This window comes from Pomacea canaliculata, linkage group LG4 (assembly GCF_003073045.1).
Source record: "Pomacea canaliculata isolate SZHN2017 linkage group LG4, ASM307304v1, whole genome shotgun sequence".
NCBI classification, from domain to species: domain Eukaryota; kingdom Metazoa; phylum Mollusca; class Gastropoda; order Architaenioglossa; family Ampullariidae; genus Pomacea; species Pomacea canaliculata.
In genome coordinates this window covers 2,737,541-2,763,321 of record NC_037593.1, presented here as the reverse complement: position 1 = coordinate 2,763,321, position 25,781 = coordinate 2,737,541, and the positions used below count along the sequence as shown (strand labels likewise).

Here is a 25,781-nt window from a genome sequence, read left to right as displayed (position 1 = left end):
TTTAAAAGTAAACAAGTGAAGCATCACACACATCAAAGCCCGACAAGTATTACATACGTTTATATCACCAAGTTTATTCACAAAGCAAATTACGTTGTCAACCATGAATGAAGGTGGGGAGGAGGGGAGAAATGTATATCTGCCGAAACCAGATATAAATAAGCTTCAAATTCTGGCTGCTGCCCTGACTGCACGCACAACTGTTCACAATGAAGATGCACAAGCTGAGGCTGATGGCAATGCTGTTCAAAAAAGCAACTACTTTCGCATTTGTACCGTCCACAATAGGACTCTCTCACAAAAAGAGAAAAAGCAACAAAGTTAACCATTGCAACTTTCTTAATTTCTCCTAGTTGTGCAGAAAATACAAGAAATGATCACTGGTGTATCCAATGATTGATTAAAAATATTTTGTTCTTTTAGCTGATGACATTGGAGGGGTGGAGCACACGATGAATCGCCAATCTCGCACTGAACCCACACTCAATCCCACTAACAGGACACGGTCTCAGCATGCAGGGCAAATGTAAACATTCCCATCTTTCCCCCAAGAAAATGCTACAAAAGCAAATCTGAAATTGTTTTCCCTGAATAATCCCACCATTAAGAACTATTAGTATCAAGTACTACTGAGACAATTCCAGTGCAGTATAATTTGCTACCATCTACAACAGGCTATAGTTAACTGCACAAATGCAATGACTAACCAGCATGCAAAACAGCAGACAAAGCACAGATGCACTTGAATATAATTTTATTTATGTTAAAAGCATGACATGAGTTTATGAAGTTGTTACATTGTCCTAGATTAAATCTAGTTTGCTAGAAATGGCTATGTGACAGAAAGTACATTCAAGTGTGATCACAACACAAAGACAGCAATGCTGCAGCAAACACTAGAAGTGATGAATGCAGCTCATAAGTTTTAAGAGCCAACAGACAGAACAGTCAGCAAGACATCAAAAAACACAAACCTGCAACACACTAGTGGCCACCAAAAGAGACCACAGCTTTCATCTTGATAAACTGATATCTTCAAATGCTAGCATAAAGTGAAATCCTGAGGCAAAGGTTCAACTTACTATAACAGTACTAATATCCTCAAAATTCAGCCAATTAATCTTAAATGGGGATGGGGTTTCAATAATTAAATGTTAATCTGTACATGCAGATTCTTTGTGACTTGAATACTCGTTCGTGACTTGCTAAAGAGCATAAAAAGCACGCTTTACATTCCTTTGAAATAAAATAGGTATACCTGCTTGTTTTATGACAGCTCTATGCATACAGACTTTTTGCAAATCTCTGCAGTAAAATCCAAATCGGTCACAGGAAAGCTGAGTGAATTTCACTTCTCAGCTGCAAAGCAGCCTAATGTGAAAGACTCATTGCTTGGTCCACAGAGTATCATGGTGGTTTTAAATAAATCAGTCCTGCTGTCGCATCTTCTGACAGCAATTATGACAAAGAAAACATAGGTGACCATTGAAACACAGATGTAGATCAAATGTTACAGGCGTCAAAAGCATCGGTTATGATTGGAAAGGGAGGTAGAAGAAGCTGCCACTTTCCTGATGTCCTCCATCGTAACTTCTAAAAACTTGAGAACTCAGAAGACAGTGGATCATTAGAACACACAACTACTAACAAGAAAAAGGTGGTTAAACTTTCTGACGGTGTCAAATGTTAAGCCAGCTTGTGGGAAAAAAATTAAGTAAAACACAAAAACACATGGCAAAGGGAGTAAATGGCCAAAGATATCATCATAACCAATGCAAATGACATGCAACAGTGGCTGCACACAGTTCAGGGCCAAGTCTCGACATAGAGCAGTTTGGTAAGAAATTACAAACATCTTAATTTTGGAGTACTAAGTGATATATCCGGTCCTTAGGAGCCATCCTCTGTCTCTATGTCCTGCACTTGTTGGGTTGACTGTTCCTCACCACCTGAAATAAGTATCAAACCTAACTCAAACCTATTTGGTTGCCATGAAATATTGATCATGTCAAAAAATATGTTATGCAATCGAAATATATGGGTCTTCAACAACAGATAAAGTTTTTAAGACTTAAGATATTACATTCTATAAATACCCCTTACAAAAAGGATGTTATGCAGCCATATTATATCCACCAGTCCACTGAATGCAACAACTGAATCTCCATTTTTTAAATGTCATTCAATATTCTGTCAATGATGTTAAACCTATGCACAACTTTAATAAAATGGAATGGTAGCACAAAGCAGACCCAACAACGTAATCGCTGTTCAGCATTTTTAAGTTAAGATTAACTTCACTGTGAAGTCACCTAAATTCCGAAAAGAATACTTGCACAAATTAGTTTCATGAAAATGTGAAGAGACCCTGTCAATTCCTACTCCTTATTACTAACAGAACTAAAAGAAAATATAGTCCAGGTAAAGTGGTAACTATACTAATGATTTAAAAAAAATTTATAGTCTAGCTTATACACACCGACCCTTGTCATAGATATATCATTTTCTTAGATTTAAGCATGGTGCATGCTGTTATGCTACCACCCTTCTTTATAACTTAAAAACTTTAGTTTAGGAATATGTTGAATTTATATAACTTTTTCCCCCCCACCATGAAAGGCGGGCTCAAAGTGATACTTAAAAAAAAAAAAAGCAAGAAAACAAAAACAACCAGCACACACAAAATAAGAAATTGGGGGAGGGGCTCAAGTGATGGGTAAAAACTTAACAAGACTTGAACATTTTACAGAGCTAATATAACTTAAAATTGATACATCAAAGATGCATGCTATTCAACCCATGAAATCCAGCAAAAAAACATTATTGAAACATAAGGTCCTGGGGCAATCTGTTTAAGGTCTGCCAACATGAATTCTACCACTCTAAAAATAAAGTTTAGTAGTAAAGCTATGTCTTTTCAAACAGGCATTAGTCCCAACCTGGTCTGTCTTTTCATTTTTTTCTCTACTGACTGCAATTGTGAGAAAAGCTCAGCAGCATAAAAGGCAAAAACCTGTGAAATTAAGGAAACCACTTACCCTCTCCCTGCATGTCAGATGTCCACAGTGTTAAATTATCCCTCAAAAGTTGCATTATCAATGTGGAATCTTTGTAGCTTTCTTCACTTAAGGTGTCTAGCTCAGCAATTGCATCATCAAAGGCTGCTTTAGCCAATCGGCAGGCACGGTCAGGAGAGTTTAAGATCTCGTAGTAAAATACAGAGAAGTTTAGAGCTAGACCCAGCCTGATGGGATGAGTGGGTGGCAGTTCTGTCATGGCAATATCACTTGCAGCTTTGTAGGCCACTAAACTGTTTTCAGCAGCTTCTTTTCTATCACTGCCAGTCGCAAACTCTGCTAGATATCTGTGATAGTCACCCTTCCTGTAATAAAAGCAAAACAATACTTTGTTAAAGTGGCTACAGACTGTGACAAATATCCTTAACTGAACATTATTTGTAGAATGTGCCACTGTTGCTCACCACTTACTTATCTTTTGTCAAATAAGGCACCATGAATATCGTGACCATTTATGAAAACAAGCAAATGACCCATGTTTCCAGTGCTCTTTTTTGTTCCTTTATTTGTTCTTTTTGCTTCCAGGCATGAATATCAAACCAGCTAGCAATAACTATTTTAAAAATCAAGAGGGAAGCTTGATAACTTTGGTTGTCAAGACAATAGAAACTGCTCTTATCTGAAGACCAACTTTTTATGAAGGCAGACCTATTTTTCTTGTTGCTTCTGCTTCCTTAACCATTAAGTATTCAAGCCCTTTCGCTAAACCATATCAAGCTGGCTTGCCTGTGTGCCTTTAGCCTTGTACAAAGGTGATCTAACCACTTAAAATCTGTTACCTAACATTATAGGTTTATTTACTTTTAACAATTCATATTCTACAAATAAGAGAAATTTTTATTTTTAGCTTCAGAGCAATTCAGAGACGCTAGTGAAGCTTGTATACACTTCACATACGTAAATGTACAGCTGCATCACATTAAGTTTATTTACATCAACCATATATCATCTTTCCATCAGCTGGTTATTATAATGAACATAAAAATTTAGTGCATAATTTATAAACTTTTTTTTAAAAAAGTCCCCCCATCCCCAACAAGCAAGTACTATTTTGGTGCCCTAAGTTTAAAAAGTTAACAAACTTACATTTTGTAGTAAAATACTTTAGATTCTCCTGCGGTGGAAGAGGGAATCAGATGCTTGTCAAGAATGTTTAGAACGTCGTTGCAGATTGAACGAAGCTCACATTCAACCTGCCATTGTGAAGGACACCACTTTTGAACAATTTAAAGTTTCCTCAATGTTTTACTTGGCAAAAGGTATTATAGCTTATATTCATGATAAAAACTCCTCTCACTCTTAGTTTTCCTTTAGGGCCTATAGTACCCCCACCAACAAATATTCTATTCAATATTGCGTAATGAGTAAAAAAAAAATCTTAGACAATTGACAAAATTTATTTGAATAGATATAAAGCATATCTACATAAAAACTGCCGACATTATTTCTTCCTTTCAATTAAAAAAATTACTTTTTAAGTATGCACTATGCTAGTAGGTTTACAGTATTTCAAACATGCTTTTGCATTACCGACACCTAACCCTTGAACTGCTCTTAAGACCATACCTGTCCTCGGTAATCTCTGATGATCTTACTCTTTTCTTCACATTTGGATTCTTCTTTCTGCTCAATACTAGAAAGAATTCGCCAGGAGGCACGACGGGCACCAATTACATTCTTGTAAGCCACAGACAAAAGATTGCGCTCTTCAACAGTAAGCTCGACATCAAGATTTGCCACCTGCTTCATACTTTCTACCATCTCTGCAAAAACAAGAAAAAATGGTTAGTAGCAAATCTGAAATTGCATAGCATAAAATGACATCACTACAATCTGAAAGCAAAATTTAGCATCACAAAAACTTTACACGGTGCAATATATCAAGTTCAGCACTGTTGTCAAAATTTTACCATAGTGATATAAAAGTTTTCTAGGTACCACTTTTATATAAATAAAGGAATAAGATTTCTGAAACAATGGAATAAGAAAAACCCTGCTGGTATACAGAGGAAGGGAGGTTAAAGATATTTATTTCATTCCTACTGTTTATCATATCATGTTCAGTACATATATTTGCAGTGATAATGTAAGCCATCTTGAATGCAAAAAACATATAACCCCTGATGACAGCTGACAAACACTTGCCACTTCCAGAAAAAAAATAATTATAGTAATAATAATTAGCTATAATTAATTTAAAGCTTTTGGATTATTTTAAAAGACAATGCTAGTACTGTCGGTATCAGGCAGACATTGAAATATCACTCAAAAAACAAAACAAAAAATTCAAATATACAAGTACTTTCAATAACCTAATAAATTAATTTTCTTATCAGAGTGCGTTGCGTTCGGTTTCCACTGCAGACGACCTTCACCCTTGAAATTATGCCAACCACTCAGGGGCAAATACCGCGTGTCGGAAATTTTTTTTTTTTTTTGGGGGCGAAATCGACGATAACTTCCTACGTTTTCCTCAAACATATTTTAAATTCTTCAAAGTTTGTTTGCTATTCACTTCAGATTATAGACAACAATAATTAAATCAAATATGAAATTCCTGTCCGCGATATCAGTCTTTCAAATGTTCCCTTTAGCTCGCGCTCCAATCCACCCCACCCCCTTATCCACTGGCGATTCGCTTTCCAATTTAAGAATTAACAATTTAAGTATCTTGCGATCATGATATTAATGGCCTGCACGTATCACTAAATATCGGTACTTTTGTGTCGCATATTGCAGAATCGTTGGCTAATTTTAACTGTATAATGTGCGTTATTGACAACTTCGTCAACCCTATATTTGGAAATTACTCCGAAACTTGTTAGTAAAAAAACAATAAAGCCCAAGAATTTAGTGTCCGACAAATTATCCTGCCATGTTTGTCGATGTAAGTGTGTGTGATAACTAACAAACGGCGACAGTAGAATACAGGATATCGGCTAGATCAGATATACTCAAGGTCGAACTGTATCTTTGTCTCGTCTACAAAAGATTGTCAGATCTGGCAAATACCTAACATTCACTTCTTTAAATTAAACCAGTCGTTCTGATGAAATAAGACATGCTGTAAAATCGTACTAACTATAAACGGAAATCATCTACAAATGCCAGACGCAGTGACTCACTGCAAATATGGCGACTCGTTCGTGACGATTAAATATAACTGGAAAGATACAGGACTTAATAACTGCCGTATTTAACAGCATTAAACAAAGTTTTAGCAACTCTTAAATAAATATACACACACAATGAATCTACCCCGCTTATTCGTTAGGTATTTCATCCCGTAACCAACGACAGTAACCAGACATATACTTGTAAGATCATGCAGTACGCCTGCTAAAGGAAATAGTAGCAACCATCGCATTCCCCTACCAGCCCAAATAAATTTCACTTACCATCGTATCGTTCAGCTTGTTCGGCTAATTTAGCCTGGTAAACATGATCTTCCCTCTCAGCCATTGTGATGGTGTCAGATGGTATCTGCAACTGTGAGATTTCAAACGATTTTGGACTACAGATTTCGTTTGTCAAGCCAATATGGCCGCGCCCGCCAGTGACGAAAAGTAGTACCACGGAGGTGCAGGTGATTGTATCACTCCGCACAAACCGGTCCGAGCTTCTAGGTAAAGTGAGGCGACTGAAATTATAATAACACACTAGAAACAAGACGCACAGCTCCGTTTTCCTCACTGATTTTTACAAGAATATTGCATTAAATTATCAGTATTAAATCACCAATATATAATCTCAAAACAAGGAATCGGCACAAGAGTACATGTCTGCCACGGTTATTGATTCTTGTTACGAATGCAATGTAATCCTTATTTTCGTAAAGATTAGACAAAATTATGAAAAGAGTAGCTACTTTTTCTAACCTTGCTTTAAAACATTCGTGTAGCATTGAATGTTATTTAATAAAATTGAATATTATTTTGCATTTATTTGTGAATGGCATGTCATTCTTACACACCATGTACGCGCTCGCCCCGCCCACTCTAGCTCCTGAAAGAACGCGAGCTTTACGTATGCGGTTATATTAAGGAGCGGATTCTGTAGTCCAACATGTTAGTGCATGAATTTAGTGCTATAGCTAGGCTTGCATCGTAGACATTAATTTCCAACCCCTCTCTCTTTCTCCATGCATGCTTTCTGGCGCTCCTGTGTATAGCTGTGTAATGTTTCCCTCTTCCTCTCTCCCAATTATCATAAAAATGCTACGCGCGCACGGCGGTAGGTTAAATAGGTTGTTTTTTTTTAAAAACCTCAATCCCCACTTCACTAATGGCTAGATCGCTTCTCAGAAACAACGTCCGTAACTGAAGGAAGTATCCAAATATATCTTTCGGGCAGTCTAGAGGACTTCCGATGTTTTTCACAAATACGGTAATTAAAAATTAAAAGGCAGACATAATTCGCGCTGATCCATCGATCAACTTTGTTGAATATCGTCGAAGATCGGCTACTTAACTGGTGGCCCTTAGCACTAATCGATCTTGTCTCAAGCCTGCGCGTGTTCTTGTCTGTACACGTGTCGTTGGCGTGTACATATTGCCCTCCTTACATACAATATTATGTCTGTTTGAACTGCATGTATGTTGCGAAGGCAGCCTTGTGTAGCATGGCCGACAGTTGGTCTGCCCTCCAGTGAGCACTTCACCTTCCGGGTTGTTCAAGTTGGCAGGAATACTCTTAGGTTGTTCAAAATCTTTGCTCTTTATTTCCCTACATCCAGCAACACTGACATCAAATGATACAGATGGGTCGAATACTTTCTTTAAAAATTATGATTATTATTTAAGCATGTCCCTGTGAAAGCAGCAGCAAGAAGGTCTCAAACAATATAAAGGTTTCAGTTAACCAAAGCTGCATCCATTTCACTGCTGGTGCACCGCGCCCACGAAACTGAGTTTAGTAAGATCAATATGTTGTGCGCGCAGATATGCCACATATACATATACATGATGGTAGATGTACTTCTGTGGACTGTGTCCAGAGGCAGCCTTTTGAAAGATGGGGTTCACCAATCGGATACAGAAAATGCGAGTTCATTTTTACTTCAGAATCACCCGCGTATGGCATTTTGACTACAACACCGAGCTTCTTAGGACAAAAATTAAAGATAAGGCTTTTGATTAATTACTTGCTGCTTTTGAGCAGGATTAATAGGTGTTAAATATTCCTATAGACCATCTTTTTTTTTTTTTTTTGTGTCTCTGACCAGTGACTTCTCGATTTGTTCCGATCAACAATCTATTTTATCAAATCATGCATCTTTTCCATCTGACTTTTACTACTGCCACGGATCATAAATTTGTCTTTACGTCGATGAGTAATAAGTTATAGATTTTGGTGCTATATTTTTAGCAATAACAAATCCCGCCGGCTTAATTCTAACATCAGCAACATAGCCTCTTCTTTGGAAGTATACATCGTTATCACATTTTCATGTTCCTCAAAAACAGGCTAAACGTTTTGGACTGTGACGGAGCCGGAAATGGGCCGGGAATGCACACTAAGAGCTATAGATTGGCATTACTGTAACCTCAGGGTCAGCCGGACACCTCTAGTCCCAGTTGGCATAACAAAAATAAGTGTGGCAGGTCTCTGTTCTAGTTTTTCCACGAAACTGCACTGCGGAAAAGTAGCAGAATGTGTGAAAATGTGCAGCGTGATCAAGGGAGCTTGCACCACAGATGGTACGCTACTGTTATTGCTGTGCAATGTGCATGCTAGTCAACCAGTGTACGTTATTGTGCTACAACCACAGATGCTTTCAACGCTACCATTGTGAGTCATGCACCCTACAATCTGGGTGTGAATAGAGCCTCTCCTAAACGGACGCGTCCTACTTTCGGATACTGTTCTAAGGCCCACAATTGAGATTTAAGGGCTCTTGATGAGTTAGTTTTATTACTTGTATGTTCATAATTTGCAGTTATTTTCGTCACGATCTGTCGCATGTTTTTGTCATTACGGGAAAGAAGTCGCCTTAAAATTTACACTCTGCACTAAACTTCAAATTATTTGAAAAAGGACATCATTTTCGCAATCATTTTTATCGCCATTTACGATGACAGCGAGAACACTGCCAGCAAAACAAACAAATAAAAAACCGCGTTTAAAAAGACGGTAGAATAATAAACGAGAGTGCACACTCAGCATTGTTGCTATGAATAAAGCTCATGTAGTTGGTCACGTGCACTTCTGGAAACGCGGACAGTGCATCTTCCACCTTCGTGCAGTCATGAAGTTCGATTTCATCTTGGACGTGAGACGAAGACTTGTAGACCCAGCGGTCATCAGCAAGTGACGACTGAACTGATGTCAAATAAAGGCATATCTTCACTCCGCTCGCGGCGGATCGATGTGCAGCCCTCGTGATGACATTTACCAGAGGCGAAGTTTAAAGTCTCGAGAATCTCGCGAGATCAACATCGACGTCACAACATGGGTTCGCTCGCGATCTTCTGCGTCAGGAGTAACTTTCCCCACTCAACTCAAATACATGTGAACATGACTCATGCAGCGACGGATTATAGGTTACACGTGTGGGTGGGTAGTTGAGTAACCGTACATAGACCTTTAAAGTTATGTAAGGTCCCTGAAAGGAAGTACTTACAGGGTCAGTGTTTAAAGACACGTGGTTGCCGACATTTTTTTGGATGTGGAGGGTGGGGTAAGATCCCAGAAAATGATAGCTTTGTATTCCCGAACAGCATTCTTTGAAAACTTTAATTTTTTTTTTACATCGACTAATGTTTTTTTGGAAATTGCATATATCGCATACACCTTAATTCGCGAAAGAAGGAGCAGGCGGTGTAGCAATAGCAGCAGAAGGACCAGACGGTAAGCTACAGTGTAAAAAAAAAAATATCAAAATCAAAACAGACTTTATTGTCTGTCCAGGAGACCCAGGACAGAAATTTGTCTTCGCTCACAAGGGCAGGCATACATTCTCATACAGACATTTAACACACAGGAGTAAACGTTAGGAGTAAAAAAGTGTTGATTGCACCAGTCCATCATTAAAGCAGTTTATGTTTATCCTAACAACAAACCTTTCTATATTCTATATCCTATATTAAACCACGCTCTCTAGTTAAACCAGAAGCATACGATTTTGGATGACTCCTTCCTAGCATATAAAATTACTCTGGGGCCCTAACGAACACGCGATTGTAGACAAAGTAAAAATATCCCATCCCAACCCACCACTGATAACGGGTAAGGGGGCAAATGCGCAATATTATCGATTTCGCTGAGAGATCTATAAAACTCGATCTGTTGCAGAGAACATCTACCAGCCTTAAACTCAATGATCACATCACGGTATTCGGTAAAGCAATGACATAATGGCGCGCACGCAGTGAAAAGATATGGTGACTTCCCTTTCAAAATTTGTCAGTAGATACTGCATCACTATAATTTGTTCAGAGGTATAGAGCGTGTTCTTTGAAATAGGTATTGTTGTTATAGAGTACGCGAGGAACACAATTATACGCCCACCTCCAAAACTGATTCGCACCCAATTGTAGAGGCTCGTCAGTTCGGACACTCCTAGAGACACATGAAGTGAGGGAGAGGGGGTATGGGAAGAGCGCGAACTGTTTTGATATGAACAGACATGCAGCTCAGAGGGGTTGGGAGGGAGAAGCCGAGATTTTGAATATAATGCTGGACGGAAAATTAATACCTGTTGGGGCACCTTCTTCCTACGAGATATCATAACGGGGAGCACTTGGATGACGCACAGTTTTTCTTTTTTGTGCATGACACCTACCAGGAATTTTAATGCCCACCGACCCAAGCAACCCTCAATGTGTCAACCACGTCGTTGTGAGCCTCTCATGTAGGGGCAGAGCTCAACAAGTGACTGTACGTCCAACTGAACTTGTCCGCGGTATTTTTTTTTTTTTTTGGGGGGGGGGGGGTGACACATGGCGGGCGTGTCCCATTGCGCGACCTCTGACGTCAGTCAGTCCGCCGCACGCCCGGCTGCGTGGGTAGGGGATCACGTGACCTTGGTTATCTGAACCGTGCACAAAGCTTTCAGCGGAAACCAGCCCTCTGTACTGTGCAGTGTGTGGAGGTTTTGAGCCACTGCCTTGAGCACATAATTAAAGATACAACATCTGCGATATCTAGTCACTTCCTTTCTCAACTTCACTTCTGTACACATTTGGTCACATGAGACCCCTATAAACAACAATTACATTCAATTTGATGTCATCCTTCCTTGTGCAGAAAAAGATTTCTATTAACCTGTAAACAGAATATAGCGTTATCAACTCCATACTTTAAAATTTCTACTACTTGTAGAACATAATGGTCAAATATCTGGAGATAATGATCACACCATGTATCACTAGTATAAGCAATTTCAGCATTAGTGTTTTCCGGGAAAGCCTTTTAGTGAGAAGCACACATTTAAAACAAGAGCAGAGACTTGGCCTGCCGACACACTGATGAAAGAAAAAGAAATCTACGGATCGCTGAGGAGTCTAGAGAGCACAGCAGACTTTGTCAGGGCCTCTGGAGTTACTGTCTGAACATTTGAAAAAGAAACAAGAAGTTTCTGTGGTTATCATCATCAGTTCAGAATGAATGGATCATAGATCCTCACTCTAACAGACTGCTAGAACTTTACAGCAAATGTGCTAAAGAGATACAAAGCTCAAATTTCTTAATGGAAGAGGTGGACGACAAGAAGGCATATCACACACAGTCATATTCTTTCCCAAAGCGACCAGCCCTGAACAGGAAAACAAATGCAAAAATCAATAGTTGCCAGTACCAATTTAAGAATTACTTATTTTTTATCCACTGCAAGATAACAATAGATAATAAGGGCAACCAGGCTATAAATGAGTTATACCACAAAGCATATTAAGCAATAATAGCATAATAAACTCATTCCCAGGTTCTTTAGGAATTGTCTGAAACTTGAATATCTAAATTTATAAGCCTTGTGGCAGCTAGTTTGAACGGATGTCTGTTACTTGGACATTTCTTAACCAAGGAGTGCCTGTATATGAATTTGAGAACATATTAACTTTGCAACTTACTCAGCCATGCATTGAATTCAAACTTCAGTATATATCTCTTACAAAGAACTGCAGGCGCACTCAAATATTTTATTCGTTTAAAACAATTACAAGCTTCAAGAGGCATACTCAGCTGAAGCAGCCTCTCGTGTATCAGTGTTAAAATATCTCATGTATTTGTTGAACCATGATAATAGACACTGAAAAATTCATCTGCACGCTTAAAATAATTGAGTAATCTATTCAAAAAGAGCACATAATTTTCCCAGGCTTACTGTATCCTTAAAAAACACTAAGAACTCTTTATCCAGGTTCAAGTACATTAACAATATGCAAGTAAAAGTAGACAGAACACAGTAAACAGCCAACAATATAAACAAACTGTATTGCTCATCACTTTACCATCATCGTTAAAATTGACAAGAAAGGTTGAAAGTATAGATAATATTATAAGAAGCAATAAAGCAAAAACATTTTAATATTAACGCATATTTCAAACTTATTTTGATCAACCATATTCACTGCCTGCAAATGCAGAAAATGTCTGAAGTTCATTTGGGTTTGTCAGAATCCTGAGCACAGATATGATCAGTGATGTTAACGTATATACATTAATGTCAGTTTTACAGCTATTACATGTCAGTCCACTCCAGTAAAAAAGAAACAAATTATGGAGTAGGGGTCAGGTCTCTCCACTTCTCCATCTTTTTATTCGAAACTTTTTGAATCTTAAGAAGATGCTATTTAAATAGCTTCTTTAGAGCAGAAAGAGTTTTAAAAATAAGGGCTATATACAACTCAAACCAGAACTATTTAAAGATCATGACATAAAAATCTTCAATGCCAAATCAGTGAACAAAAAACACTACCTTTCTCTTTCTCTGTCACTTTCTCACACTCTTTCACATACATTCACACAAACTAGTATACAGTTTATTTGAATTCCATTTTTATTATAAAGGAATGTTTCAGTCAAGATCTACTTGTGGTCTGAGGCATGAGGGTCATATAAAAATTTGGCAGATTACGATTTCTGATTTATACAAGAGAAAACATACAATTCGCCATGATTTTTTTTAAATCAACATTTCTGAAGAAATCTTCTATTTGCACATAAACATAAAGAAAATGTAGTAGATTTGTACTCTGTGGGTGCAAGTTTACACACATATAATCTCAGTAGCAATGCACATACCAACCCAACTACCAGACCTCCTCCCCAAAACCTCCAATTCATTTGTAACACATGTTTGTTATCCTTCATTGTGCCTGCCAACATGAAAGGATACAAGGCTATACCAACAGCCACTATGATGAAAATACCAAAGTAAAAGGAAATAGACATGGGGATGGAGGGGTGGATAAAGGCACCATGAAGCCAAAAGCTGTATGACATTTCATTTTAAAAGAATTACGAGAGTCATAAAATATTTTATATGCGTTCTTCCATCATAGCTGAATGACAAGGAGCTGTAAAAGAATTTGTAGCAGGAAAAGAAAAAGATGTGCTGAAGATCTAATTAATACCCTGTCATATTATTTTCAATAAAAATTCAGTGCAGAGTAAATAGAATATCCTATTTCATCAAGAAGTAGAGCATGATGTAACAACATTTTAGGATAGAGTTATTACCTTTAAAAAAAAAAAAAATCACATTTAAAAATACTGTTGCACGATATCTTTAGGAAATTCTGTGAGCTCATGCATCTCACTATTTAAATGTATCGTAAGTTAAACCAAAATACATCAATATTCACAACCTACATTTATTTTAAGCATGCAAACTCAAAAATCACCTTTCATATTCTTTATATTCCCTGCTGGGACCAGCATTATTTACCAAATGGTATCATGCCTGTCACCTTGACCAATAAGATCATTATAGGGCAAAATGTGCAAATATAGATCAGCAAACCGTTAGCCACATTTACTTCTGACCACTGGACACAATCTCAGCATGAACAACTTTCTCCCATAGTTCTGCCTTGGCTGGAGACATTGGCTTGAGTGCCACCCTTATTTTATCATGAGGCCCAAGTTTGAGGCTGCATAGATCTGGCTGAGAAGGCAGCTAGGCAGCAAAGATGGTGCAGTGTATAAAAATCCCATTCTGACATATGCATAATTGCAGAATTTATGGGGAAAAGACTGAAGCTGGCAATTCTTATTTTATAAATATACGAAATGAAAATACACTAGCAAGCTGGATATGTGATATAGAAAAATAATGCAAAAAAAAAAAAAAATCTTCCAAATTGTTATTCAGGCTTGATTTACATCATTGCCAAAGACTTCTTGGTGTTACAAGACAGACATTCTAACATAATGTGGCCAATTTTTTTGGCAAGACTACTTACAAATAATAATTATAAGTGAATATTTGTCAGGAGGCGGCCCTATGCTCCTCAAGGGAGCAACAAGGAATAAACTAAAGCTCCTAAACTATTTGTCAGGAGAAATGTGCCATGTCATTTGTGTTACTAATTAATACATGTTCTAAGCTGGTCTAAGTTACAAGGTGTTTTGTTACTAGATATATGGCATCTGATGAGGTTACAGTAAATATAAAATATAGTCTTATTATAAAAACAATGCACTCTGATCAAAGAATACAAGTTTCTTAGAATAAAAGAATAGAAAATTATGTCATAGACTCAGCTCTGCAGTTTTTGTTACAGATATACCACATTGGACTACAAAAGGGTTCTGCACTTACTATGCAATAAATGACAATTAGAAAATGATAAAGGACTCAATGGCATCTCTTCTAAAGCTTACCATCCTTAAAACTCTATTTTTAACACTGCGGTCAAGTTAAAGTTATTATTTTTTATATTTTTTTGGAGGGGTAGGCTTTTCATTAATCTCCTGGGAAGTTTATGATGAGCAATTCTCTATTGATCTGTCCAGTGCAATGTGCTGCGAAAGCAGGAAGAGGGTTAACTGCATTGTGAGCTAACTTCTTACCTCCATTATGGCCTTTTGTCTTACTAAAGAACTAGCACAAGAAACAAGGCCAAAATCACAATGTCAATGTTCCCACACAAAGTAAGGGAATTCTATAAAAGATTTTACAAGAAAGAAGGCTTTGCTTATGGGAAAAAAACCCACAAAAAACTAATTTAAAACTAATTCCTGGTTAAAGAAAGCAATTTTATATATTCTTGGATTTAATTTTGTGTCTGTGCCACTTTTCTTCTTTTCTACACCATTTTATTTCTACTGCCATGTCAGCTCCATCTTGCCATAACCTATGTTTTAGATCTGTGCATCAGCAGTATCAACATCATACTGATTCCTTTTTCTACAATTCCTATATTTTGATGGTGAGCTGTCAGAGCAAACTTTGTACACAGAAAACCTAGGTCTGGTAGGCTAACACTGTGCATCTCTCTGAAACTAGTTTATGACTGTTAGCATTATGCTCTAACAAGAGTTGTCATTATGGAACTGTATTTCTGTCTGCAAAAGTTAAGCCACTCCACCAAGAATCGACATTGAGCTTCCATAAAAAAACATCATACTAACTCTCTACTACTTTTTAAAATCAGAACTTTATTGACTTACAAAGATTTCATGAAATGGCAAAGGCTGCAGACTGCATAAGTACTGATGGCATTATTTGCGTGGACACACAATAATCTTAATGTTTTTTAGATCAGCATTTATTATTAATATGTCTGTACGTGCATTTTTTTTTGAATAAACACTTTGAGCCTGCCTTTTGCTATATAAATCAACTTTATTATTTATTATTATTAAATGTTTTTGTAAATGTAAGAACCTGATGTATTCAACATCTGAATAGATGGTAACAGCTTGGCAGATGCCATGGGGGCACACTCCAAGCAGTACCATCAACCTAATCAATGAACCCACATAGAAAAATCAACCCATTAGGCTTCTAACTTGATCACTTCAACCATCCATTGGCCATGATTATCTTTGGTATCATCTTTCAATCATTTATATTATTATAAAGAGCTGCACAGTCATATTGGCAAAAGACATTATCTGTACAAAACAGTTAACATCTGAGTCCTTGTTACCATCCACACGGGCAGACATAACGACCTTCATGAAAGTGTCTTTTTTGTGATGGGTTTCATTTTTAGCTTCGTAGTACAGCTTATTACTATAAGGGTGTAAGTGTAATTTTTTCTTCTTTCTCCATTTGACTAGAACGGCTTTTAAACGATTCTTTATAAGGTGCCACCACCACCTCTGCTTCCCCATCCCGGTTAAAAAAAAACAACACATTATTTATAAAATCAGTACAATGGCATAAAATAATGCATTCACTACTGATTTTTTTCATTTAACATATTCAAGATTTTCAAATATGAAAGTAGTATTAAAAAATTCTAAAACAAACAAGGTCAGAGGTAAGAGAAAATGCTTTTCACTCAAAGAAAGCAACCTCTAAAATAATTTCAGCCAAGAAAAGTGGTCATCAGCTGAAGCAAGTCTTCAAAAATTGTTAAATAGCTTTCTTTTAAACTGCAGTCGAAAAAAGTCCTACCCCTGTCCTCAAACTTTTCATCAAAACTTTGCAACATTCCAGAAATCATCCAAATTATCTCAAAACACAGATGCATAAAGATGATTTAACAAAATTTAAGTTCACACCTCAGAACAACCAAACAGGAAAAAAAAAAAAGAAAAACAAAAATCTCACCAGCCCACCACATTAATGCAATCCAGAAAGACAGGGGATGTAACAATGCAGCCCAAAGGGGTAGCAGCAGAAACTGACACATCACAGACTTGTAACAAAATGATAGGATTTTACCACTTTAATGTTATTTTTACAGGTCATCAAATCAGGATGTTTACCTTTATCCATTATTTGCAAATCTGTAGCTGTATGTTAGCCCAAAACAAATCAACATATCAGCTATATGATATGAGAAGATCTGCATCTTCGAGGAAGAACATTTATAGTATCCATTTCTTTTTAACCCAGTATATCTGATTAGTCTGTTATCCTTATTATCAATTTTCCCACTTGATCTGACAGCCAACAGTCACAAGAATCAATATTAATGGAAAAAAAGGGACAGTAAGAAAGACAGAAAAGGAGATGTTAGTCTGAAAGGATAAAGCTGATATCACCACATCTCTGAAATGGTTAACTACACAAAAACTGTATCTTGTACTTTGACAGTCTGCTGTGTAAGTACTTATGACAATTGATCAAGGAAATCAGACATTAGTGAGATAACTAGCTACAAGAAGCAAGCTATGTAAAAACAATTCATAGCGGATTAAAAAAAAAAAGTTTCCCACTACCTAAAAGTTCACAAAAAAAATAAATAAATAAATAAAAATGTCCAAATCAATCTACAGATAACCAAAGGAAAATGGAGTACAGATTGAACAGTAAACAAGAGAATGATCAGGCAATTACCAGAGAAATATGTCCACAGATCAATGTCCCTAGAAATGCAGGCATTAACAATGCCCTACGAAGATTATGAATGACATACTTTGCTGTGGGATTTTGGAGATGGGGATGGTGATGAGGCAGGAGAAGAAATAGGTGATGCTCCACGCTGCTGTTGCATGGCATTGAAGCGGCGGCGTAGGTCCTCCCTTAGTTCCAGGCGCTGTCGCTGCAAGACACTTTGGTTGGCTAAGAAAAACTTAATATCTTCTTCTGAGATGCCACCCTCTTCTTCTTGATCTTCCTGCAAAGTCGACTCCTGGTGAAGGAGATTCAAAAGTGACAGAGCTAGAAATATCAATAGCAGTGGTGGAAAATAAAAATAAGGAAACAGTTTAGGTTCCCATGAATATTTATTACTGTTGTGAAAATAAAAAATAAAATCTATTTCATTGTAACTTGTTAAACGGCAAAGACTGAAAACACAACAGCCCATAAAGTTTGATCTTCTGAAAGGCCTCATTCTAGTAGTACTAAAAATTTGTTTGCCAGCAGTACACTCTACTTACAGTCCTGGTCAAGAGTGTGTGTATGTGTAGCATGAATGATTTTTTTTTTTTGACAAATTTTTAGCCAACAAATGTTGATTTTACGAAGTGTATGTTAAAACAATTTTTAGAATGATAATCTTATAGAAGACAAGAAACCCAGCAATTTTAATAAATAAATGGAAAAGAAAATCCCATTTTCTCACCTCTAACATGTCTTGCAAAGATGATGCTATCTGTCTTCCATCTGTTGGGTTTGAATGAGAATGTCTACAAAAGGATCTCTGTTAAGTAAACAAAAGAAGGTTATAACAAATTCCACTCATCATTAAAGAAAATCACATTCAACTTCTCTTTCCAGACACCATCAAACTAAAAACTCAAAAAAAGATTTAGATCAGAGACAATCAAAAATCCTGTCCCACACTCCTTCTTTCTCACTGCTTATTACCTGAGTCATTGTTCCAAAACTTCTGTGAGGAGATGCTTGTTCATAATTACAGCTATTGTGATGTAGATCTTCCTTTAGGGAACTGGATTTATACTCTCTACCTGAAATCATGCATGCATCAAATGATGGAAATTAATATGCAGCTTGACTGAATACATTTTTCCATCCTTAATGTTCTTATTACTTTTATTAACAAATTCCTTAAATTGGTATATGACTATTTTTTAGGTTGTTGAAATTTTCTCTAAAAAAAGAAAATTATAGCTATTAAAGGATGCATATTCAGCATAAGATTTCATACACAATTTCTGTTTTCACAATTATCATCCTAACATCATTTCAAAATGAAAATAATACACATGCTACTGTACAATCTTGTATTTTGGGTCAAATGCACATTTTATTTTCATATATTTTTATACAAGTGACAATGCAGAACAACTTTACCAGAAGAATGTAATCAAATCAGAGACTTGGGGGTGGGGGGGAGATGAATAGCTTATGTGCAGGTGTCAAGCCCCCATTACGTAACCTGCTGTTTGACAAAATGACCCAAAGATGAGGCAATGATGGAAGTATAATTATAGCAATAACTATAGTGGACTGGCCTTCATACAGAAATTAGAGAATCACAGAACCATCTTATTACCATGCAGTATGTATTTTTTTTTTAAAAAAACCTCTCAATGGTCTTAACACCTCTTTATTGAACACACATGGATGCAGTCACACAATTTAAGGAGTTATAAAAATTGTCACCAAACCTTTATCAAAGCTCTTTTCATCATGCACACTAATGCCATCATGTGAGACATTCCCAGAAGCGTACTGTAAAGTGTGGACACTACAGTTTTCACAGCTGTCTTGTTCACTGTCATAACCATGGTCACAATTGCGGCAACTGCTTAAGCCAGCATTGTCTAAGGCCCGAGGTGGACGGCTGCAGTGATGAGCCACTGTTAAACAGTTTAAATTAGGATCAATGCTGGGCGTCGAGGGTAAAGTGTGACAGTGACCATGGCTACTGTGGTTGTCACACTGAGCCAAATGGGATGTCTGTAAAGGCCTGGTGGCTATTGAACTGGAAGAGCACTGCAACAAAAATCGTCAAACTGAAATATTTTATAACAAGAATAAATATCTTACTAAATGAAGTAATTTCAAACATTTGTTTGAAAAAGTCTTTACAAAATGTTTCCTCAGAGTGAAATATCATAAAACAGAACAGGAACAGAACAACAAAAGGTAAGGTAAAGAAACGTTGACAGAGAGAACATATTCTTCAGATAGTAGTCCTCTTGCAGGTTGGCAAGAAAAACTTAAAATCTGAATTTTTTTTATCCCTTCTCTAACCACTCAAACTAAATTGCATGACCTACCTCGCAATGAGATGGATCTTCATCTCCAAGCTGCACTTGATTTTCACGCTCATTTTTTGCAATAGCTTTTTTTAGTTTCTTCTTCTGTCGTTTGAGTTCCCGTCGCTGTTCTTTCACTCTTTCTTCTTCAAGAAGTTCCTCACACATGCGTTCTAGATTTGACACACCCTGCTTTCGCTCCACTGCACACTGCAAGAAAAGTTGTGGTCCACATGCTGTGTCATCTACAAACTATCATAACCAAATTTTGCAGTACTCCTTTTGTACAGGCAGGTCATAAACAGTGTTTGTTGCATGTACTTTTCTCAAGAACATCTTTATTTTTAGAGCTTATGTTACTAATCATAAGATGTTAATGGCAGTTAAATTAAAAACTGACAAAATTTGGCACAGCCTGGTGTCTCTGACATCAATTTTTCTGCATAACTGACATCAACATCATTTTATAGAGTATCCTACCTAGAGAACAACATACCAAGTGAAAAGCAACTTGGGGGGGGGGGGGGGAAATTGGTGTTTTACCCCGTGCCAGCAACTGAGACTATATTACGGCAAGGAAGCCAGCCCTGTAAACAGATGCCACGTGCAGAGAAAGAACAGCATGCCCGAGACGAGAAATGAACTCTGGGCAGCCAGCCTTCACTGTATTGGTGACAGGTGCTAATCGTTGCGCTACCGGACCGCTAAACAGCTGAGAGAGAGAGATATGATAAACCAACAGCAATACATGATCACATGTGCATCACATTCTTAAATGAAGTGCTTCAGTATTTTACTACAATGACATGTAATATCAGTCACTAGATATGCTTTTCACAAATGAAGTGGTAGATTCCTGGAAAAAACAAATTGTGTAGTGAATTATAGGACAATGCTTATTACCTATTCTACCCTCCCTCCTTTCTTTTACAAAATAAAAAAAAATTTAAAAACAACCTGTGAGTTTATACTGGTTTTAAAAAATTTACCTCAAAACTCCTTTTAAGAGTTTCTAGACCCAGAAAAAAAAGAAGCTGCCAAGTCTGCTCCTCTCCACGAAGTTTCTGACCAAGCCGGTGAAGACGCTCAAAGATATTAATACCCAAGCACGTCAACACTTCTTCTTGAGCAATGTCAAGAGTTTTTGCATGTCGATCTCTTCGATTTCTGCATTGAATTGGAAAATAAGCATCATTTAATTAAATACCAAGAGCAGTCGGTATAACACCTGAAACAATGTGCTAATTCTTCCATGCATGCATATCTGTCTCTGCCCACATGGCAGCTCTATTGTATATATAAATGTGACACACTATTATATCTTTTAAGTAGGTATTAAGAACATGAATCTGAAAAAAATCAGTAGTTACTCTAGCCACAAACTAATATCCCTGGACTGCTGGCAGACGATTTTTTCCAGTTAACTGCTGAAACAAGGCATTAGACAACATAGCTTTCGGTTTATGGTTTATTCACATTCTTTGTTTAGGCTCGCCGACACTAACAGCGAATCACTTCGCAAAAAAAGGCTAAGCGTTGGTCTTGGAAAACAAACAGTATCCACCTATACATGTCCATGCTTTAGCAAAATCATTTTCAATTATGGTTACAGCCCTCTAACCACAAAGTGACTTTCACTTAAAAAATGGCATCAAGCAAGACAAGTGAATTACTATACAGAAAAGGAAGTTTATGCCTGCTAAATAGCTGGGCTTTTCTTATCACCATGAGTAATGGTCATTTATTTCTATTTGATTTATGACAGTTTAAACCCTTGTGTAAAAGACTTTCAAAATTCCATTGGCTCCTTCCACTTGGATTTAAAAAAAACCCCATGCAATTCAATATAGTTTGTGGTGGGGACAGTTAACTTCTGTTGATTTTGTACTTTTTTATACATATTTTGTCCTTCTTTCTTGTTTAGTCTTTAAAAAATATTTCTTAAACACAGTCTATTTTCATGCATTCAAAAGTAACGAGCTCCATTACATCTTTGTGTGGCGAAAGTGTTAACATTTAAATCAGAAATGTTCAAAGAGAAGACCACTATACTCTCTTCAATATACCTGGTATTATGGAAGGAACCACAAACCTTCAAGCCTATGCTGACTATATCTGAGTCATGTTATTTCAAAAAGAATTATACCACACAATGCTGATATATTTTATAGTAATGCTTTGTTTAATGCATTATTTCATAAACATGACAACAAAATTCTGCATTCTGTGAAATATTTGTGAGGCAAGGACTGTAATTTAAACAAGCAATAATAAGTGATTTGGGGAACATTTTTTTTATCTGGCAATTAAACTTTTATGACTGCTAAACCTAAAGTTATAAGGTTTAAAAAAAAACAAACCCATAAAACATAACAAGAAAAAGAACCCCTCAAAACTGTACACAGGAAAATTACTTAATTACAGTGTGATCAGTATTTGACTCATTTTAAGAGCCCACAATTATAAAATTAATTGCGATAAAAATGATAATTATAATGATTATAACAAAAAAGAACAAAAACAATAATGACTCACATTCCAGTCAGCTCTGGTTCAGCCTTTTCAATTAGAGAGGCAATGTATTCAGTGTCAGACACTATGTGAATATGGCCATCTTCTGGGCAGCAGCGAAGTTTGTCGTACAGGACTGGGCAATAGCCTTTCTCACTTATGCTGTCATGCTCCCCAATCAAAATATTAAATGCAAGCATCACTTTGGACCGGCATTCTGTGCAAAATCTACATAACAAAATAAAAAAATTGTCAGGCTGACACAAGATTTTAGTGCACTTATTATCAATCAGTAATATCCCTCATGCATGCAAACCCTCACCTTCCCCTAATACATATATCCATCCACACCCCCAATGCACGCACAAAGAATGATCTGTTTTGACTAAGGAAATGAACTAAAAAACCAAAATAATGGATCTAAGCAGATACTGATGAAAACTCTTGATGCTAACCTGTGCTTGGTGAGGTAGGCAGAAAGCGTCTTTTCAAGGCTGCTACTGTTTATAATGAGAATCTCATTTCGACATTCCTCAGACATGAAATTCCAAATGTCTAACCAGCTCCTAAGCAAATCAGAATGTCATTTCAAAAGTGCTAAAGCCATTTATTATGCAAAGCCATAGTTATATATCATTTATCAGTCATCAAACTGACAGTGGGATTTGATTCCTCATGCTGATTTAATAAAAGTTTTACAACAGTACAAATACTTAAATGGTATGCAACAACAAGAAACTATGAAATTTGGCTCAGCCCTGGCTAAGATAAAATAGTGTGATTCTTATTATAAACAAGATTTCTATTTAATTTGAACTTATTCAGTGCATCTGCAGCAAATTTCTATGTCTTTAGGAAGATGGTGAGAGAAGAAAATGATCAAACAAGGAAAAAAAAAACCAACAAAAAACAAAATTAAACCCTAAAAATATTGTTTGCTGTGTGGCTAAAGGGAATAATTATTTGTCAAAAACTGAATAAGAAACATCAGAAGAAAATGTTAGACGAATCTCTTATCGATACTTTAGAGACAACTGATTGATTTTGATAATTATTTCATACGCTTACCCTGTAGGTTTAGCCTTGTGGGTATCCAGAGAATGGAGATTGCAACGCTTGTTCTTTTTACTTTTTAATATGGAGTCTATTACAGCACTGTGACGTGGCCTGAAAATTAAGCCAAAGCTGAATTATGCAAGTACTTACATGCCAAGCATTCACAAGTATATCCACACATTTTTAAACAGCTCATGTAAATGAACTTATACAACACAATTTGTTACTCCTTACCCATGTATGTAGAAAAGACAGAAAAGAGCTCTTGGGTCAAATAAGAGTTCGTGCTTAATGGACAGTTCCGAGTGTTGTGTTATGACCAGTGGATCTACTGCAGGATGGCCAGATTTAACAAGCTGAAGAAACAAGCGTTCCACACTAAACAAAAGAAAAGAAATCAAACAATAATATTCATAATGATAAAATGATTCACTAGGTGGAATTAGATGATTATGATAGAGCAAAATATACTTTTGCATTTTCTTCCAAATTGATAGGAACAATATAGCAAAATATATGCTATCCTAACTGAATGATGTCATTAAAAATAATTCAGGTTACCATTTTTCATGATGATAAAAACACAGCATTAACAACAAAAAAGCTACAACTAATGTAATCAATCCACGAAAAATACATTATATATATATCTCACATTTGATTCAGCAAAATCGAATAACAACATTGCATAAAATTCTACTTGTGTGCTTATTACGAGCTACAGAGAAAATGAGAAGCTATAGAATGGATAAGCTGATATTCAAGTATGGAAATTAAAGAGAAAAAAAATAAAGCAAGCTAAGCTAGCATTCCACAGTTACACAGACCTCTTGAATCTCAACGCACACAAAAAAATAATACCACGAACACTACTTCTACTGTTTGCTTCTATTGTGTACACTATTGTTTGAGCATGTATCTTAAAAAAACTGAAAGTAAGCTTTGTAAGCATTATAGGTACTGGCAAGTCATGGCCACAATTTTCATTTAGGAAATATAAAATTAATGTTAAAATGTACCCTGGGTGCTTTTTATACCATATATCTTTCTAGTAACATTACCAGCAGATCCTGACTAGGATTTCTCAAGATATGATCTTTAAATAATTTTTAATGTAAGTCAGCTTAATAATTAATTTAATGATACTAAGGATCTTACCTGTGTCTGCAGCCAACGCATGTAACCATCTGTGACAGCTGTGACAAAAGGTCTTTCCTGGTAACAAGCAGAGCAACAGCTAGTTCATCCTTGGTCAACAGCTGGCATTTTGTTCTAAAACACTCCATTTCCTTTCGTTTAATGTGACCCTCACAATCTCTGCACTTCTCTCCAAATTGCACAACCATCTGCAAATTATTAAAAAACCTAAACAATGTTACTACTTTGTGCCCAAAATATTTGAAAGAGAAGACAGTGCCAGTTTCAAACCACTAGGCATGTAACATGACAATAACAATGGAAAAAAATTGTTAACTAGTTGAGAAATAAGGTTAAGTTGTTAGTAATCTGTCTTAAATGTGTTCTTTAGAACTTTTGTATGAAATATACGACAAAGACTTGAAACATTTTACTTGCACTTTAGCGCTACAGAAAATAAACGTCGATGACTTAATAATTTAACGTTTTTAATAACTATTTTGTTAGATTTTCATCTTTTAAACTTCTATAGTTTGAATACAGCTAATCACGGGTGTGAAATCACCCACTTGACGTACCGTGATACCCCCACTCTCTTCCAAAGGTACTTGACGTCTTTCATAAATATAATCGGAATTCGCCCGGCAAACAGCAACCAGGCGAGCCATGTCTGTGGCCAGGAGACAAATATTTAGGTAATGAAATCTTAGAGTTCATGGACAGTCCACAGGTCAGAATATGACCTTTTCTAAAGTCTTAGACAAACTTCTGTCATACGTTAGCTAACTTTTACAGCAATGCATGCTGTCAACCATTGACGTTAAAAAAATCCAGAGAATAGTACATCCTAACTCTTTAATGAACTTCTTCAAGCTTAATGGATTTCTAAGCAGTTTGAACAGTTAAAACATGTAAAAGTGTTTGTATTTTATAGTTTCTCCCGTGACTAAAGCCCATAGCAGCAAAACTTTGATTAGGCAAGCAGATATCGCTGCAGTTGCACTGCCGAAAAATTATCTTTAATAAAATTTATATAACAAACATGAAAATTAGAAAGCAAATGTTACAAGATAGTTCATATCTGGGACAAAAAGAAGTAGTAGAAAGAAAAAAAAATTGTGGCCAACTAACTGGATTTTTTTCAAGAAATCAACAATTCTTCACAACGCGTATTGATAATGCCGCGTTTACTTCCGGTTAGGAACTATT

At 36.5% G+C, this 25,781-nt stretch overlaps 2 protein-coding genes across 3 annotated transcripts; both read right to left on the bottom strand.

The window, feature by feature from the left end:
• Nucleotides 1-54: 54 nt before the first annotated feature.
• LOC112563363 (14-3-3 protein epsilon-like) lies at nt 55-7,642 on the bottom strand. 2 transcript variants are annotated; one of them, XM_025237294.1, is made up of 6 exons: nt 7,548-7,642; nt 6,476-6,717; nt 4,644-4,840; nt 4,164-4,270; nt 3,039-3,382; nt 55-1,949 (listed from the first exon to the last, which is right to left on the bottom strand). In XM_025237294.1, the coding sequence occupies exons 1-6, from the start codon at nt 7,625-7,627 to the stop codon at nt 1,891-1,893; spliced, it is 1,029 nt and encodes a 342-aa protein (XP_025093079.1). In that variant the 5' UTR covers nt 7,628-7,642; the 3' UTR covers nt 55-1,890. The 2 variants fall into 2 exon arrangements, with proteins under 2 accessions (XP_025093079.1, XP_025093080.1); XM_025237295.1 differs by lacking the exon at nt 7,548-7,642 and adding an exon at nt 6,956-6,996.
• A 4,557-nt stretch (nt 7,643-12,199) lies between these two features.
• LOC112563357 (gametogenetin-binding protein 2-like) lies at nt 12,200-25,777 on the bottom strand. Its single transcript, XM_025237283.1, has 13 exons — nt 25,704-25,777; nt 25,151-25,242; nt 24,594-24,781; nt 23,670-23,813; nt 23,448-23,546; nt 22,835-22,945; nt 22,404-22,607; nt 20,858-21,035; nt 19,890-20,078; nt 19,275-19,602; nt 18,511-18,611; nt 18,266-18,343; nt 12,200-17,830 (listed from the first exon to the last, which is right to left on the bottom strand). The coding sequence occupies exons 2-13, from the start codon at nt 25,238-25,240 to the stop codon at nt 17,600-17,602; spliced, it is 1,941 nt and encodes a 646-aa protein (XP_025093068.1). The 5' UTR covers nt 25,241-25,242; nt 25,704-25,777; the 3' UTR covers nt 12,200-17,599.
• Between the last annotated feature and the right edge of the window lie 4 nt (nt 25,778-25,781).

What these genes read in the sequence shown, in the direction of transcription:
- LOC112563363 (XM_025237294.1), bottom strand. Translation starts at nt 7,627, where the DNA reads ATGTACACGCCAACGACACGTGTACAGACAAGAACACGCGCAGGCTTG. An exon ending in TTAGTGCTAAGGGCCACCAG is followed by an intron (nt 6,718 to 7,547) that starts TTAAGTAGCCGA and finishes TTATAATTTCAG; the next exon opens with TCGCCTCACTTTACCTAGAA. An exon ending in TCAGAGATTACCGAGGACAG is followed by an intron (nt 4,271 to 4,643) that starts GTATGGTCTTAA and finishes TCACAATGGCAG; the next exon opens with GTTGAATGTGAGCTTCGTTC.
- LOC112563357 (XM_025237283.1), bottom strand. Translation starts at nt 25,240, where the DNA reads ATGGCTCGCCTGGTTGCTGTTTGCCGGGCGAATTCCGATTATATTTAT. An exon ending in AAGATCCATCTCATTGCGAG is followed by an intron (nt 19,603 to 19,889) that starts GTAGGTCATGCA and finishes TTTTTGTTGCAG; the next exon opens with TGCTCTTCCAGTTCAATAGC. An exon ending in TGAAAAGAGCTTTGATAAAG is followed by an intron (nt 18,612 to 19,274) that starts GTTTGGTGACAA and finishes GCATGATTTCAG; the next exon opens with GTAGAGAGTATAAATCCAGT.